The sequence below is a fragment of the Aquila chrysaetos genome, chromosome 2 (assembly GCF_900496995.4).
Source record: "Aquila chrysaetos chrysaetos chromosome 2, bAquChr1.4, whole genome shotgun sequence".
Lineage (NCBI taxonomy): Eukaryota > Metazoa > Chordata > Aves > Accipitriformes > Accipitridae > Aquila > Aquila chrysaetos.
In genome coordinates this window covers 8,364,217-8,381,103 of record NC_044005.1, presented here as the reverse complement: position 1 = coordinate 8,381,103, position 16,887 = coordinate 8,364,217, and the positions used below count along the sequence as shown (strand labels likewise).

Genomic DNA, 16,887 nt, shown 5'->3' with positions numbered 1-16,887 from the left:
TGCCTTGTAATTAACATTTACCATTGCACAGGACTTTATGCAGCATGCAAAATGCTGGATGTGCCCATTGGTAAGGAGGTGATGGATTTCTGAAGAAACAGGAATGCTGAAGCATTAGTATAAGAAATGGTTTAGCTCATTTCACTAGTTAATTATTCTCTGTGTTTATGCCATACCGTTCTTATAAATGGAAACTTAAATTATTCCTCCACTGGTTGTCACCACCAAAAGCTGTCGACCCATTAGACCCAACTTCCACTGTGCATGAAATATGTAGAAAAAGCCCTAACTCTCAGCCTCTTACTCCAGAGCTCTTAGGGAAAAAGTTTCCAGAGTTAAGGCCCCTTCACTACAAGATAAGCATTTTTCAGGCAAAGTGAGGTTTTGCCTCAGGGTAATGCTAACACAGGGTAATGCTATTTGCCCTGCTGCCTGTTGTGGTGTAATTGCAGCCATTTTTCAGCCTGCGCCTTCCCATATGATGCTTAACACCCTTGAATAATATGATGAGGGAGAAGCAGACCCTAGCCAACCCAAGACACGTTGCGCTTTCCAGTTGAAAGAAAATGCAGTAAATTGCATCCAAATGCCAAGAGGAGACCACTGAACATCAACAGGGCTGTATTTCTGATGGCTAGCACCGTTTCTCAAGTGAAAGAACAAAGTAATCTAGTAACATGGGGTGGCTGTGATAGGGGATGTTGAGCAGGGAAGATGTTGTGTGTGAACTGTGATTTCAAGCTGCTTAACATCTACATCGTCAGACCCAGGCAGCCCTTGGCCACTCATCCTCAGGGGGGCCAATGCGTAATTTTGTTGTCTATGCTGCTGAGTAACCTTCAACTCATGTCCAACTTCAGCTCATGTCCATCGCTCCCTCAGGGCTAGAAGCCAAACACACTGATAGCTACGGAAAACGGTAACCTTAATTTAAGACTGTGTTTTGCAATACCAATTCAGCCAGTCTTGGATTGCAACTGTGCGCAAAAATGTAGCTAGTCAGCTCATCACATTTGCATGGTGGAGAGGCATTGGAGATTTAAAGTAAATATTTTCTGTTAGCTAAGTGCTCTCATGAAAAAAAAAAGCCCCCAGTTTCATGATTTAAAAATTAGTGACTGTACAAGTGCAGTTGAAAGCCCTTATTTTTATAAGAATTTATGCATAAAGTATGCAAAATGCCTAACTACCTCCAAAACAGCTGTTCCACTCTTCCGTGCAGTGTCCCCTATAAAGGGAAGAACAGCAAGTGTGAGCTCCTATAGTTTACTACTGATGATCCTCTTAATTACATAATAATTTAGTTCTCATTAAAAAAAAATCTCGTCAATGTTAACAGGGATTTTACAGACCTATCTTTATTATCATGTCCTGGTTTCAGCTGGGAGTGAGTTAATTTTCTTCCTAGTAGCTGGTACAGCACTATGTTTTGGATTTAGTATGAGAATAATGGTGGTAACACACTGATGTTTTAGTTGTTGCGCTTATCCTAAGTCAAGGACTTTTCAGTTTCCCACGCTGTGCCAGCGAGGAGGTGCACAAGGAGCTGGGAGGGAGCATAGCCAGGACAGCTGACCTGAACTAGTCAAAGGGATATTCCATACCATAGGGACGTCATGCTCAGTATATCAACTGGGGGGAGTTGGCCGAGAGGGGCCAATCGCTGCTCGGGGACTAGCTGGGCATCGGTCAGCGGGCAGCGAGCAATTGCATTGTGCATCCCTTGTCTTTCCTGGGTTTTATTTCTCTCTCTTTTTGTTATTTCCCTTTTCATTACTACTACTATTATTATTATAATATTTTATTTTATTTCAATTATTAGACTGTTCTTATCTCAACACACAAGTTTTACTTTTTTCCCGATTCTCCTCCCCATCCCATGGGGGTAGGGAAAGGAGTGAGCGAGCAGCTGCCTGGTGCTTAGTTGCTGACTGGGGTTAAACTGCAACATATCATGATCCTCTTAATTTAGAGTTTGCATTACTATATTATCAAGAAGGTGTTGGGTCAGGAAAACAGGGGTGAATGTCAGCTGGACCCACGGCAGAGCTGTGCATCTGATGTGACTGCAGCATGGGATATAGGAACGTGTGGATGGCCACCACCTCCCTGCGTTGGCAAAATGGGACATACCTCTGGATGCAGGCACTGTATGTAAAACGTATAGGATATGGTGATGATGGAACAGACTGGCCATGGTGCGCATTCACCTGGACACAATTGCATCCAACTCCCCCCTAATTTCAGCAGTCAGATGATTTTGGCGAGAAGTTCAGAGCTGAAGTTCACTGCTGAATCCACAGCTTTGCCCATTAGGTTCTTCTCTGCAAAGCGGGTCTAACACTGCATTGTTGGGGCTTATGGGAGGATAAATATATTGGATTATGTGGGATAGTACAGTGGTATGACTGCAGGGGTAATTGGAGGAAAGATTTTTTTTTTACTTTGGGTACTTTTGGAAGTAAAATTTGAAACCTAGTATGCTCTGGTGTTGGTATCGCCTCCCTGTCAATGGGGAGTAATTGTGTTTAGGACACTGATTGAACACTGATGTAAAACTGGTGTCAGCATTGCTGGAATGGGGGAGTGTATTTTTAACATATTTATTTGGGCCAAGGATTCAAAATCAAAATTGGCCTTTTGAACACCTGTAAAACCACAGGGTTGTGTTGGTGCTTTCACTAGCAGAGCTGGCAGGCAGGAGTGTCACTGCAGGGTAGAGGTGGGAGGCATCAAAAAAAGTGCTATAAAACAGTGATAAGGGAGGGGGCTTAGAAAGATTATTTTCTTCCAAGTAATAGGCTTTGTTGAATGGTGTTGATGGATTTGAAGAAAGCTGTTTATTGTGACAGCAGCAGCCTATTGCTGCTGCTGCATCTCAGTGGGGCTGTTGAACTTAGGAGGTGGACGCTGCACTGTGCTGCCAGGCATTGCACCGAATAGGGCCTGCAAAAGTTTTGCAATATGATGTATTAAGGTGAGGTGGAAAGAAATAACAGAAAACTGCTCAGCTTTTAAAATAGTAAATCAGATATTTGGGTACTGGGCTTATTATCTAATTATATCTGGTATCTATATATTGGAATTTGTATCGAATCTCTCCTGAATGCTACAGCTTTAATAATATTAGTCGAATAATCTTGCAGGAATACCTAATTCCAAAAATTCATTGAAGAAGTTGCAGCTAGCCTAAGCATGCAAAAATGAATACCTATATTTTTCCAGGATCAAGGCCTCATAGAATCATAGAATCATTTAGGTTGGAAAAGACTTTTAAGTTCATCGAGTCCAACCATTAACCTAGCACTGCCAAGTCCACCACTAAACCATGTCAGTGCCACTTCTGCACGTCTTTTAAACACCTCCAGGGATGGTGACTCAACCACTTCCCTGGGCAGCCTGTTCCAAGGCTTGACAACCCTTTCGGTGAAGAAATTTTTCCTAATATTCAATCTAAACCTCCCCTGGCACAACATGAGGCCATTTCCTCTCATCCTATCGCTTCTTACTTGGGAGCAGATACCAACACTCACCTTGCTTATCTTCTTCTTTACAATTAAAGTTTAGAGGCATATTGTATATGCTTAGACTAATAATAGTCTAGCATAGAGCAGACCATAGGGAAAATTAGATCTCTCAATCAAGCCTTCAGTTCCTAAAGGCAGATGTTCCTTTCTGGATATACTTAGCGTACGGTCAGGATAGTAAGAGATCTGAAATGCTTTGGGATAATTTACGTAACTCTGAATCATTTTTCTTTAGAAAGTTCCTTGCCTTTAAACAGGCAAAAAGATTTATGTAATGCTGTTGCTAAATCATTCAAAAATGGTTTATATATGTACAAATACAGTAACACACATTTTATATATAAAAATATATAGCACTTAGATCCTTGTATATAATTTAGGGAATATTTTTCAACACTGAAGAGTAAAAATAGAAATTAAAATAACAGTTGAACCACCTACCTCACCTTTAGGACTGAGAAAAAATATTTCTGCATCATTATATCAAATTGATCTCTATGAAATCTAGTAAAGACTGTTCCAGATTTACACACATAGGACAATTAAGTAAATGAGCATTGCATGACTGTAGGAACATAACAGGAAATGTCTGGAGGAATGCGAGTCATTAAAGAGAAGGTGAATAAATGCAGTTTGACCTAACTAGTTGTTCAAGAAATTGGGTAAAGTAATTTCACCTTCAACCTCTGTAGCATCATCTCTCCCGTTTCTTGTAAACAGAGAGACTGAATGAAAACTATTGAAGTATATGTATACATACACTGTGGAGATTTCTTTAGAGCTTGTTTAAATCTTCATACTGTCAAGAGAGGCACAGTCTTTTATTTCCTTCAGAACCTTTTGCAAATGATCTTTACTGCCAGTTCTGCCTGCCAAAAATAATTAAAACACAGCAAAGGTGAAATGCCCTTGGTAGCGCTCCTCTGCCTATGTTTTTAAAAAGGTGAGCGGTAAGGTTCACTCTTGGCACTTCAACGTTTGCTCATTAAATAGGGATGCTCTGAGAAATCTTCGTTTGCTAATTACAGGCCCTAAGGGTTATTGATGGAGAGCCTTAAACCTTCAAAGACTGATAAATGCAACAGCAGCGTTAGATGCTCGCCAGTGCGTGCAAGTGCCTGCACGTGTGCATCTGTGCATAGGGGATACAACGTGCTCTGGAGGTGGTCGGCTCCCCAAGCTCAGACATCTCTGCCAGCTAAGGAGCTGATCCAGCTCACCTCTTTGTTCTGTCCCCTCTCTGTTGTATTTGCAGCTAATGCAGTTACTCCAGCCTAAAGTTGGGTGGGGAAGAGCAAAGGCAGGTAACTTGTATTTTTAAGGCAGACTAACCTCTTCCCATTAGACCCTCCAAAGCAGAGGACCCTTTCACTGTAGAGGAGTGTCACAACAGGTGTAAAAATGCAATGCGAATTATTTTATTTATGTATTTATTATTTCCTTGTTTTGTTGCATACCAAGACCTGCAAAACAATAAATATTAGCTTTTTTAAAATGATCACCTTTTCTAGGTATCATATAGAGAACAGGGGTGGGGAGCTGATTTACAGAGAGAGATGGATTTTCCATGCCAAATTATGAAAAATGTGCTTCCCCCCCCAAACCGGCAAACCAGTCCCAGCAGCTACCAGCGTTGGCATAGGGAAGCACCACGAGTGAGGAGAGTCTTTGAGGCACAGCTTCAAAGCTGTGAAGATCTAAGTGGGTTCCCTTTAAATGTTTGCCAAAGGCCCCCCATGCAGTAACCTGTAAGAGAAGTGGAATATTTAGATGAACTCAACCATGTGTCTTTACCATTGCCAATAGGAGGCAAAGGAAGGCTTTGATTTCCAACAGAGGGATAATGCTGGTTTTGTCTGTGCGGACTCTACAGTATGTAGGTTCATGAATTCTGGCTTAGTGAGGTACTGCTGGGTAATGAATGCTTCCAGCGATTTTGCAGGCTTGATCCAAGGATTTATTCTATCCTTAATTTCTTGAACATACTCTTTTTAAGTACAATTATATTAGTTTAAGTATTCCTATATTAGGAGACACAGAACTAGAATTTCTCTTCTGGCTGTATATTTTCTACAAATTGTCTCTGCCAAAGTCATTTTTTTGCAGAGAAGGTAATATGTGCCAGTTGCTTCAGACAAGCTGTTTTCACCATGGCATTCTTAGCTGTTTCCAACCTGGCAGGTGTCAAGAATTGAATCTCTTTTTCCCCAACCTTACAGGGCACTGTGTCACATTTTCAATCAGCCTGTCTTCTGTGTAGGTTTGCATGGCCAGTTGGGTTGTATGCATTGTAATTGCATATGCAGTCTAGCTGGAGTTACAGGCTTGCATAAATTTTATTCATGCAGAAAGGCAGCATTTTGGGGACAGTTATGGCTTCTCTTTACATTTATAGTCACAGTAATTTGCAGATGCATCTAACACCAGAGGGCAAGACGAGATATTGTGCACTCACATATCTGATGAGCTGAGTTCATGATAAATCAGCAAGTGTTCTTCAGAAGGATGAGGGATGTTGCACTTAGAAGAAGTGACACTTCATCAAGTTTGTCCTACAAAAGTCCAAAAGAGTGGAGAAAGCTGAAAAAAAAGAAGAAAGAAAAAAGTCAGGTGGCATTCATCCAACTAGACTTTTTTACAATCGACATAGTCTTATACTCTGAGTGAGTGTTGATATATATCTGAATGGATACAGAGGTAGAGAAAACCTTTCAGTAGCTAGCAGATATGATGCAACAATCAGTAAAGCAAGGGAAAAAACCTACCCTTGCAAAGAGATTTATTTCTGGACATCACATAGAGTATTAATCTGCTGTGTTTTCTAAAACTGAAACCTCATGTTCATCTTTGCTACACATTGTGTGACCTTGTTTGATATGATCTTGTGTGTTGAGAAGAAAAAACCCAAGGCTTTGATAAAACAATGAACATCGTATTTCTGATGAACTTCAGCATCTAATTTTTACATGGACATAGTAAAAAGCACTGTGGGAAATGGAAGTACAATTTTTCTATTAGACAGGTTTTAGGAAAGCATCATGTTTCCTTAAAAATGCCACCTCTCAAACAGGGGTGATGAACAATAGTCAATTAGTATGAAACAAAGTGAGTTTTCTGGAATGAGGCAGAAATGTGTTGCGTAGAGGGAAGACATTATGCACTGAGAGATGGAAGACATTTTTTCCTTTGACAGTAGGTTATTTCTTGCCATTTGTAGGCTGCAGTTGTTTTTCAAAAAAGCAATATGGAAATGCATAGCTGCATTCTGCTATAAAGTACCTCCAAGCAAAGATTATTAAAAATGACAGGCACATTTCTGTGTATTTGATAATGTCAAGAGCAGAAGTAATGCCGCACATTGGTGTTATGAGATATCAGAATAATTCTCTTTTCTGCAAAATCTGTAACGCCTAATGGAAGAATGTCATTTTGGGCTTGCTTGCAAGGGTAATTACATTGTGACTCAATAAGGCACCTTAAACTTGCTTGACTTCAAGAACGTCTTTCAATCCACCACTATTCAAGACAGCACTAGTAAAGGTGTGCATTTAAGTTTTTTCTTAAACGCTTTGCAGAATTTAGGCTTCAGAAATTAACTGTTCTCCATCAAATAGTGTTCACTGCATCACACTTGTAATAGTATACAGAGGTTGACACCTTTTCAGTTGGAAAGGCTTACTTAAAACGTGATTTTCTTGAATATGTCATGTCGTTCTTTGGTGTTGCACAACTCAGCTGGCTGAGCTTGACAGTAACAGTGGCATGTTTGGAAAGGGGAGAATCAAACCAGAAAAGAAGGTAACTGCAGGAGTGGGTTTGAGGTAATGCTTCCTGCTCTACCATGTCCTCCTCCTGCCCTAGTCATATGCCCTCAGCAATGGCACTTTCTGTTGTCCGCTCATCTAATTTTTCTCTCTTTGGAATCATTAGTGACTGGCAACTAGAGTTGACATGACATACCCAAGTTGTCTGCTGGGGCTGGCTGTGAAATTGGTCTGTGAATTGCCACTCTGAATCTTTCTTGTGCACATCTTGGCAGTTGACACAGGACCCCATTTGTATAGATATCTCCTTGCCAGTCTTCCCAGGTTCCTTTCTTCTCCATTTTATTTCATCTTTGGGACTGAGGCCATTCTCTACTCATAGCATGTGCTAGCTGAGCTGATCTTACGGGACATCCACAAGATTCTTTGGATAGTGCCTTCAAGGTTTACTGGCAGGCTGAAGCTACATTTAAAAATTAGTTTGGATTAGTATAAGGTATAGAGTTAAAATGCACCGGCTGTTTTTAAATAACGTCGTGTGTGGACGTTATCTGTATGACTGATTTTGTAAATTAATGCACACTGAGTGGCTATATGAGCTGTATGGGTAAATTCAATAAATAACTCTGTACATGTATGCGTGCGAGAGTGTGTGCATAAATAGAAATTTTCAGTCTACACCTATGTATTTGCAGTAATTTGTAACCATACATAAAATTCTTTGATGCTATCCTTGGATTATGAGTAGCATTTACTGGAGCATACATATTTATTTTTAATTACCTTTGGTTTTTTCCAGCTCTTCTTTATGCAACTATTTTTGGAAACGTCACCACCATTTTCCAGCAAATGTATGCCAACACCAACCGATACCATGAGATGCTGAACAATGTGAGGGATTTCCTAAAATTATATCAAGTCCCAAAAGGCCTTAGTGAAAGAGTCATGGATTATATTGTCTCAACCTGGTCCATGTCTAAAGGAATTGACACAGAGAAGGTATGAGTACATGAGGTAACAATTTAGATAGCAAGAGCTTGTGTCCGTTGTGTACTTTCTTAGAAACAGGACTGTATAACAGCATATAACTTACTAACAAATTCTTAACTGCATGCTACTCTATTATTATGTTTGTGTTTGGATCAAAAACTGGATGTTTTAAAAAAGAACTGTTTTGCTACTTTGGAAATATGCCTTTTTTTTTTATTATGGTAAATGTTTTCTGCTTTCCAGTCTTACTTTGCCTAAATTCTAAATAATTTTAATGTACTTCACTATTGAAATCAACGGGAAATTGGTCTTCAAATTAGTCCGAGAACATAATTTGGTGTCTAACCTACATCAGTATTATTCTGAAAAGTATTGGCATCTGTGAGTTGCAGTGAAATGAGTTTGATTGGCTTAGACCTTTTGCTGATGCCCAGGACATCAACATATCCATCAGCATAATTAGTATAGGATTTAATGGCAGTAGAGATTGATCTCCTTGAGCTAAAATCTCTCGGCTAGAACTTAAGGCCTTTGGTAGGGAGACACAAAAATGCGGCACTGCTGGCAGCCATGCGGGGTAGAAGTCCTACAGGACTTTAGCCCTCAGAAAGGACTGGTCATTTAGGTTTCTTCAAAAGCTGATTAAAGCAGAAGGTCGTCTTTGGAGAGTGATTCATCGTGTGCCAGGACAGACCAAGTGAATTGTGCTCAGGGCCTCTCTTTCTCCATGGTGTGTGCAGCGAGTCTGTCTAGCCTTGGATATTTTAGAGAGATGAAGTTAGATGGGAGGGTTTCCACCTGCAATACCGTGAATGTAGGCAAGATACAACAGTTTTAGGTCTAGATTTTTGGTCACTGGAGATCGGCGATGCTCCTGTGGCTTCTGTGGACCTGATACACATCAGCTGAAATTAGGCATTTAAGCTCCGGTTTCCATGAAGATTTCCCTCCCAAGAACTTAAAAGGCAAGTGTCCGAGGGAGGGTAAAGAAGCGTCACGGCAGATTAATATCTTAAAATGTCTAGTGCTTGCAGATCTTTGAAGTTCTTGCTTCAGTTGAATCTGTTGCGTAATATGGGATGATGATGCAGCTTGTTCAGATATGCCAAGATGAAGTTGCTACCCTGAAAAATTTAGTCTTACATCATGCTAATGCAACAGCAGTTATCTTATTAATCATCTGCTGTGAAATTTGGTTTACCATCATAAATACAACTATTTTAAGTAACAAAGATTTTGATTTCTTTGATTCTCATGCTTCAATATGCCACATTCTTTAATATGTTAACTTCTTATACACTAATACCCTAACTTCCCAATGCTGATTCATACAGTGTTAAAAGTGAGCTTTTATATTGTAAACTACTGTAAATGCATTCAGTCCTATTGTGTAAACTCAAAACCATGTGAAAATTCAACTTTCATTTGCATTTATCTCCTTGCAGTTAAGCCAGAATCCTGTATTATTCCACTACAGTTTCATTAGATTTTAATGATGCTTTGCAGTTAATTAGGAGAACCTCTGCTTTAATTACTGAAATTTCCTTCCATAGTTTCCGCATGTCCGGTTTTATAGATTATAAAAATGCAGTTAGAGCCATAATCTTTGACTCATGGTAAGCAGTGTTCTCTGGTCTGTAAGATAGTAGTGGCTGCTTAGCTAGATAATTAATATGGCTGTAAAATCTGTGACTTAGGTTTTTAACAATTTTCCCTTGGTAAAGACTTGCCTAAACTTAGGCCTGGATCCAAAACGTATTTAAAACAGTGGAAGGATTTCAGGAACCTCTGCATCTGGACTTCAGTAGTTGCATCTAATCGAACTTCCCAGAAAAGCCCATGTTACAGAAGAACAGAGACAAGATAAACGTAAGAACTTGAGCACCGGTTTGAATATTTTGGTGTTTTGTATCCCTTACAGCCTGCAAGTCTGCAAAAGCAACAGCACCAGCGGCCTGTAGTGCCCGCACTGAGCATCCCTGGGTCTGTATGAGTGTAAGGATCAGGCAGTTTGCTTTCAGCTGCAGGACCTTAGCCAAAGTCAGGATTTGTTTTAGCAAAAGGGTGGAAGGCTGTGTCGTAGCCAGGCAGCCTTCCTACCTTTATCTTCACTCAGGAAGGTGTTATGATGTGCTTCACCAAAACAAATGAGAAAATGTTGTAAATCCCAGCTGAAAAATTATAGAAACAGTGGTACAGTCCCAGAGACTAGTCATGTAGGGTGGATCGTTTCTCTTGCATTAGTTCCTTCATTACCCCTTCAAGACCCTCTGCATTTAAATTGAATCCATCTGTACTAAACCTAGAGCAGCAAGTGGATGGGAGCGCACTGTAGGGACCTCCAGGGTACACAGAGTCAAGTCAGATTTACTACCGTAGACACAGTGGGGCTAACGGGACTACACTGCACCTGCAGCTGAGCTGCTAAATCCAGGTAGTGCTCCAGCGTAGGTTGGAATAGGGGATTACTGCCCCAGGTCTTGAATTGCCTCTCTGCACTGCTTTGTCTGACAGCCTGGATGTGACCTTAGGGGTTTCTTCCAGTCTAGTTTTCAAAGCTCCAATAATGAGATTCTGACCAGTCTGTTGTCTGGATATCTTTGCATCACACGATTTCCCATTCTCCTTAATTTTTATGAACTTTTCAGTAAGCTTCTTATTATCTTGCAAAACACGTGTGCTCATGACACATGATAATTAGTGAGGAATTTCTCAACTTTTCAGTTTCCATCAGACAGTTTCCATCATCGAAGGATGTTTTTCAAACTAACATACAGTATTACATCCTAAACTGTTCCAAATATATCTGCATTGTCACCCTGGAATGTGTTTTGCAACATCATTTGCCACAAATTTATAATACATTTCATTCAGTCACTCAGCATGTTGAAATGGCTTTGTTTTGAAATCCAAATTCAAAGAGCAAGAAGGTTAATGTACTAACAAAGAATGAAATTTCTTATATGAGTGTTACAGTAGGTTCCTATGGTGATGAACAACCCTAGCAATTTGATGGAGTACAAATAAACACATGTGCATGTGTTTCTTTGATAACTAAAGATTTTAAATTAATATGCTTGAAATTAAAATAGAAGTTGAGAACTTGATTGGAATTGCTACCACTTAATGTGTAGTTTTGTTGCGTCAGATGTCAAATACCTATCCTTGAATGACACATTCAGTGTGTAGTCCAAAAGAAGATCTTGCCTAAAACTGGTAAGAATGAGTCCTTAGATGGGAACTGAAGACAAAGTGGAAGTTAGCATGGAGGAAGTTAAATGAAGATCCTGTCCTTGCTGCTTGTGAGAGCAAGCTGTCCCAAACAAAACTTTGTCTTAAAGGCCCAGTCTGTTGTCCTTGTACGTGGAAGAGGACTTGTTCTCCCACTCTGAAGTGGCAGTGCCTTAAGCATACAATTTTGGCTTCCCTGTTCTCCTTGGGAATAGCTCATCTTCAAATCCTGTCTTCAAACCACAGCACTTCAGCCTGTCTCTGAGTGTTCACAAATAAGGAATTAAAAACGACACTAAAAGCATTAGCATATTTATTATTATTACTTAAGGGGAAGCAAGTGGCCTCTGATCCATAATCTTAAATCACTTAAACATGAGAGCCGTCCTCTGACAGCTGGGATGATATATGTAATACATGCACATGGACTGTTACCTCCTGGTCTAACAGTGGCTCAAACAAGGTGGAATTTTTTTTTTTTATGTTTAATGCTACAGGTTTCGGGGTTATTCATCTATTAATGAGCAGATCTAAAAACATGACAAACCTAAGAAGCCTTTATATACTAAACAGTATCTCTCATCCAGCAGAACCTGTTTTTTTGAGAGGTAAAAAAGAGGCAGTACATTCTCTGTATATGACCATTTTTAAGCAGCTGAAAAAAATCTTTACAGTAATAATTTGATATATGAAACACACACTGAATTCAAATCTCTTAGTTTTTATTGAAACCTCTAGGCAGCAAATGAAAAATTTATAGATACTAGCTCTTCTATAAGAAATAGGTCATTATACATGAAAGCAGAACAACCATTAACTAACATGCAGATGTCTCAAGGTCTCATCTAATGATAACGTTCTGAAATGTCAGTAAAACCCAAAGATTTTCTCTTCTTGACCTCTATGCTGTTGTATGGCTTAGGATTTGCTCAGAAAGCAATTAAATAAATGTCTATCATGTTTTAACAGTCGATTCCTTCAGAAAAGCCATAGGTTGAAAGAGAAAAAAGGCGTCTATTTAGTCTCAACCTAAGCATCAATGGCGATTCGAATAATGAGAGCCAATTCCACATTGCAATGACTGAAATGGAAATCATGGGAAAATAACACAGTATTAAAACTATTCACTGCTGGCCCACTAAGCTTTCATACAGGAGAGATGGGTTTATGGTAAATAGACACAGGTTGTAACTTTAGTAAACATTAATCTACAGAAGGACAGTGCAGTTTAGTCATGTCTGCTGTTAATAAGATCTTCAAGAGCTGTAGTAATAATTAGTGATACCCTGAGACGAGTAGGGGAATCAGGCTGCCATTCCTACGGTGCCCCATCCCATAGAGGTGTCTGTAAGTGCTGGCTGGATTTCCTCGTGGATGACCGGGGTAGAAGGCTTCCAAGCTTCGTGGCCAAAGAGAACTTCTACAAAATTAGGTGTGACAGCTACATACAATTCCCTGCTGAAGAGGGAAGGTAAAAATCGTTTGGACAAGTATTTTTGTTTCGTTGTAGAGGCGGGGTTGTTGGTCGTTCCTTGCAGATCGGGACGAGGTGAACAAGAAGTCTTCCCTCACCTCACAGAGCTGAGCTAGGACCAGGTAACAGTTGCAATCCACGGTTCTTTGGAGAGCGGGATGCAGGAGAGACGGTCAGGGTCTCACTGTCCTTCACACGGGTCCGAGTGCGGGGCCTGTGCACCAGTGGGGCTTTCTGTTTCACCTTTGTGGATGGTATGGATTATTTACCTCCTGTATGCACTGTGCAGAGCCAGGAAAGATTATTCACAATTATCTCTGCTTCTTGGATGTGTTCATCTTGGGATTGGTACAGATTAAACTATGAACCTGTCATGCTTGAGGAAATGCCAGGGCTATGGAGCAGCTCATGAGCTTATTTCCTGGGGGAATAAGTACCGGAGTGGATGGGTCGGGCATTTTCCTGAGCACTGCCACCAAGGGGATGGAACTGACAGAGGGGCTGTCAGTTCGAGAGAGCACATCTAGGGGAAGGTCTTCTACAGATCTGTTTTCTTAATGCTTTCACCCTTGAATGTCTTTACACAATGCTGCATGTTAGAAAATACTGGCACCTCCAGAAAAAGCACAAAATAAAAAAAAATCCATTGATCGTCTTCATTCTTCCAAGGGTGACCTTTGTGCCAGAAGTTGTCAGTCCAAAAAATGTTGTGACTTGAGAGATTCTTTGATGTATGCCATATTCTTTCTGATGTTTATTTTTCTTTCTGTCATCTAAAAAGTTGATTTTTAATGATAGAATTCCCCATAGTCTGCCATCCTTTGCACCATTAGAAGGTCATGTAATGATTGTGCTTGGGATGGATATTATAGCAAAACCGAAGACACTAAAACCTTTACTGTACAACCCTTAGGCAACCTGGGATCTGCTACTTCAGGTCATCAGTGAGTGTTACTAGTGTGCCACGCTTTTCGGTGCATTAGACAAACCAGCAGGCCTTGTGCTGGTGAAGCACTTGATTCCTTAAAACACATGGTGATGCCTCTTATCTTCCCCCATTTTTCAGACCCTTAGCCAGATTCTATCTGTGTTGACAATGCTGAATTTAATGTAATCTAGAGCCGATTTCTACGGATTTTTTCATGTCTCTAATACTTGTTACTCAGTTAAAACCCCGTTAATTTTGTTGCTATACCACTAAATCTAACCATTTTGATCACTGGTTCAGCTCATGTATTATTAATAACAAACCAAACTCAACTTATTAGACTTGAATTTCAGATCTTGATTTCTGAGCATTTAAATACAAGTGACCTTGGATTTTAGTGCAATTAAAACAGAGCACACCATTGCTGCTGAAATTCAATTCTTAGTGCCAAGATTTTCAGTGATGTATTAAAGATTACCCTAATGCATGCAGGGTTAATAACTGCTCAGTTCCATACATCACCTTTGAGTTACTTACAAAATTACCTGATTATTACAGGAAAATGCTCTGTGATTTGCCAATCAGCTGTTTTCTTACCTTTGTCTCTTTGGCCTCTGTCCAGTGCCAAATGTAACACTTTTAGCCAGGTCTGCAAAAGCATTCAACATCCAAATGAGCCAAATCCTTCTAAAAATCTGAATAACTTGGTCAGGTGCCTAGAGGGTATTGTGGTTTTTTGGAAAGAACTGACCTTGATTATGACTGCTGAATATGTTGGAAAACCCAGAGTGGCCTTTCTCCACAAGATAAAAAGAGCTATCTGTGGCCTGTAACTGGTTAGAAGTTGGAGGAGTTTATTTTATTTGCTGTCAAAGCTGACATTTTTTAGTATCTCCAACATTTGTTATGGTTATTCATTTAGGAAACAGTCCTTGTTATTCCACCGCTAAGACTGTCTAAGCTCTTCGCTTGAATATCAGTCAATATATCCCTTAGCTACAACCCCGAGAAAGTGAGAATCCTGTGTGCTGAAAGAGAATTGCAAATAGATAGCATTCATGATTCACGGGCCTCTGCCCTTTTTGTTAACAAGTCTTAACAGATTCTGTAATATTTGCTAAGCCATCCTGTAGTGTTTTCCAGCTGGGGAAGATTTTTTTAAAAATAATTAAACCCGTCCTAAAAGATATTGTTTGGACACAGTCTTAATCTGTAGTTTTTGTTTAGTTTCATTTGCTTTTCTTTGAGTTTTTAATAATCTCTGCTCCCCATCGAGTTCTTTGAACTGTTCAAGGGGCTTATCTTAAACTGCCTGAGCGTGCTGAGGAAACGGATGGGAGAGGAAAAAAATCAGATGGAACTTCCTTGGGAATTTTATTCCCCCTTTACAGATCTTGAGCTGAAAAGATAGTGAGACGTTTTGTGCCAATTCCCTGCAAGTCTTCCTGAGCTGGTTACTGCCTTTCCCAATCTCTAGCAGCAGCCGCAAGCTTTTCACTCACTGCCAGCATTTTACGTATGCCATAGGGTGCTCTAGAGATGACAGCGGTGTTGAATCTCTGCATTGGGTGTCGTTGTGTTGGGGTTTGTATCAGCTGGGTGCCAGGTGATGATGGCAGAGCTCAGCAATTGTCTTACACTGACTTTGAGGAGGTTTAATTTTCTCTGTGGAGAAGGGAAGTGATAAATGTTATTCTGTGCTTTACTTTCTCCTCTCTCAGCTTTGTAGTGGCTCAGGTCTTTGTGGATACATGTGTACTGTTCATGTGTGGCATGGAGCCTTGCTCCTTTTCTGGTAGAAACACAGCTTTTACAGCCAGCGAAGATTTTCCTCTGGGTAAAATTCGACTTTCTCCTCTGATTTTGCATTGAAATGTAGCAGGTTCTGTTCTTTCATGCTGCTTCGATGCATATGGGAAAGCTGACTGTGAAGTCTGTGGCTACAGATTTATTACGAAGCAACTTCTGTAGCAGCACTAGCATCTGGTCCCTGCAGACTGCCTGCTCCAAGTTGTGTGCTCCAAACCCATCAGTTAGTAAAGCATTGCAGTCAGCAACCTTAATATCCTGCCTTGCTTATAAACTACAGGTTTCACTGAGAAATGTCTTGAAATCTCTAAGGAAATTTCCTCTTCAGAAATTTGTCTTGGTGGTTTTTGATATGCTGCTGAAAGAATACACGGGCTAGAACAAATTTCCCAGCTGAACTTTGGTTCTACTAGCATGAAGCATTGGAGGCATTTCCCTAACAGCGAAACAATAGATTAAGCATTACAGGATATCCTCTCCCTTAAATTGAATTTCTCTTTTACACCCATGTGTGTGCATTTGTACATCATATGGACTCATGTACAACCGTGTTGCTACTAGTTTTATCTTTTTAGTTGCATGCTGCCTTAAAAATGCTGAGATCTCAGTTAAGAGCATTTCACAATAAGAATGTCAAAGTCTTGTATCATCAATAAGGGATCATTTTCAGAAGAATATTTATCTGAATTTGAAGTGCTCATTTTCTCATTTTCCGCTCTTAGAATCTTTGGACTATTTATCATTAGCTTCCAAATGCTTCTGTGTGATCCTATATCACATTATGTGTCTTCTTTGGAAGCAGGAAAATTACTACATACCGTAATCTGTGTCACCAACAACCCCTTTCTACATTACAACTAACAGAGAAGCTGGTGGCATCTGTGAGACTCCTCTGAATTCATGACATTGGTATTTGTAAACTCAAAAAGAAGTGCTGCAAAGTCAGGTTGGAGCTCATGAAGTTCTGTGCTTGGAGCATACAGTAAACACAGAGCTGAATATTGAGATTGTCTATCTTTGCTCTTTTTTTCTCCTACGTATATCTACATTTATCCTTATCAGTCAAAGCTCCTTTGCCAAATCTTTTAATATTAAGTATTTCTTTTAGTTTTCATCTGTTTCTTTCTCTGTTCTCAGTACTTGCAGTGTAGCAGACAAAAAGAC

The 16,887-nt window shown here is 40.0% G+C and overlaps 1 protein-coding gene across 1 annotated transcript in view; it reads left to right on the top strand.

Moving 5' to 3' along the window:
- The window catches only part of KCNH5 (potassium voltage-gated channel subfamily H member 5), a 160,783-nt gene that overhangs the window by 99,692 nt on the left and 44,204 nt on the right, over nucleotides 1-16,887 (top strand). The window contains exon 8 of the mRNA XM_029999954.1: nucleotides 8,091-8,290. Coding sequence (XP_029855814.1) covers nucleotides 8,091-8,290 — 200 coding nt within the window. The remainder of the gene's footprint in view (nucleotides 1-8,090; nucleotides 8,291-16,887) is intronic.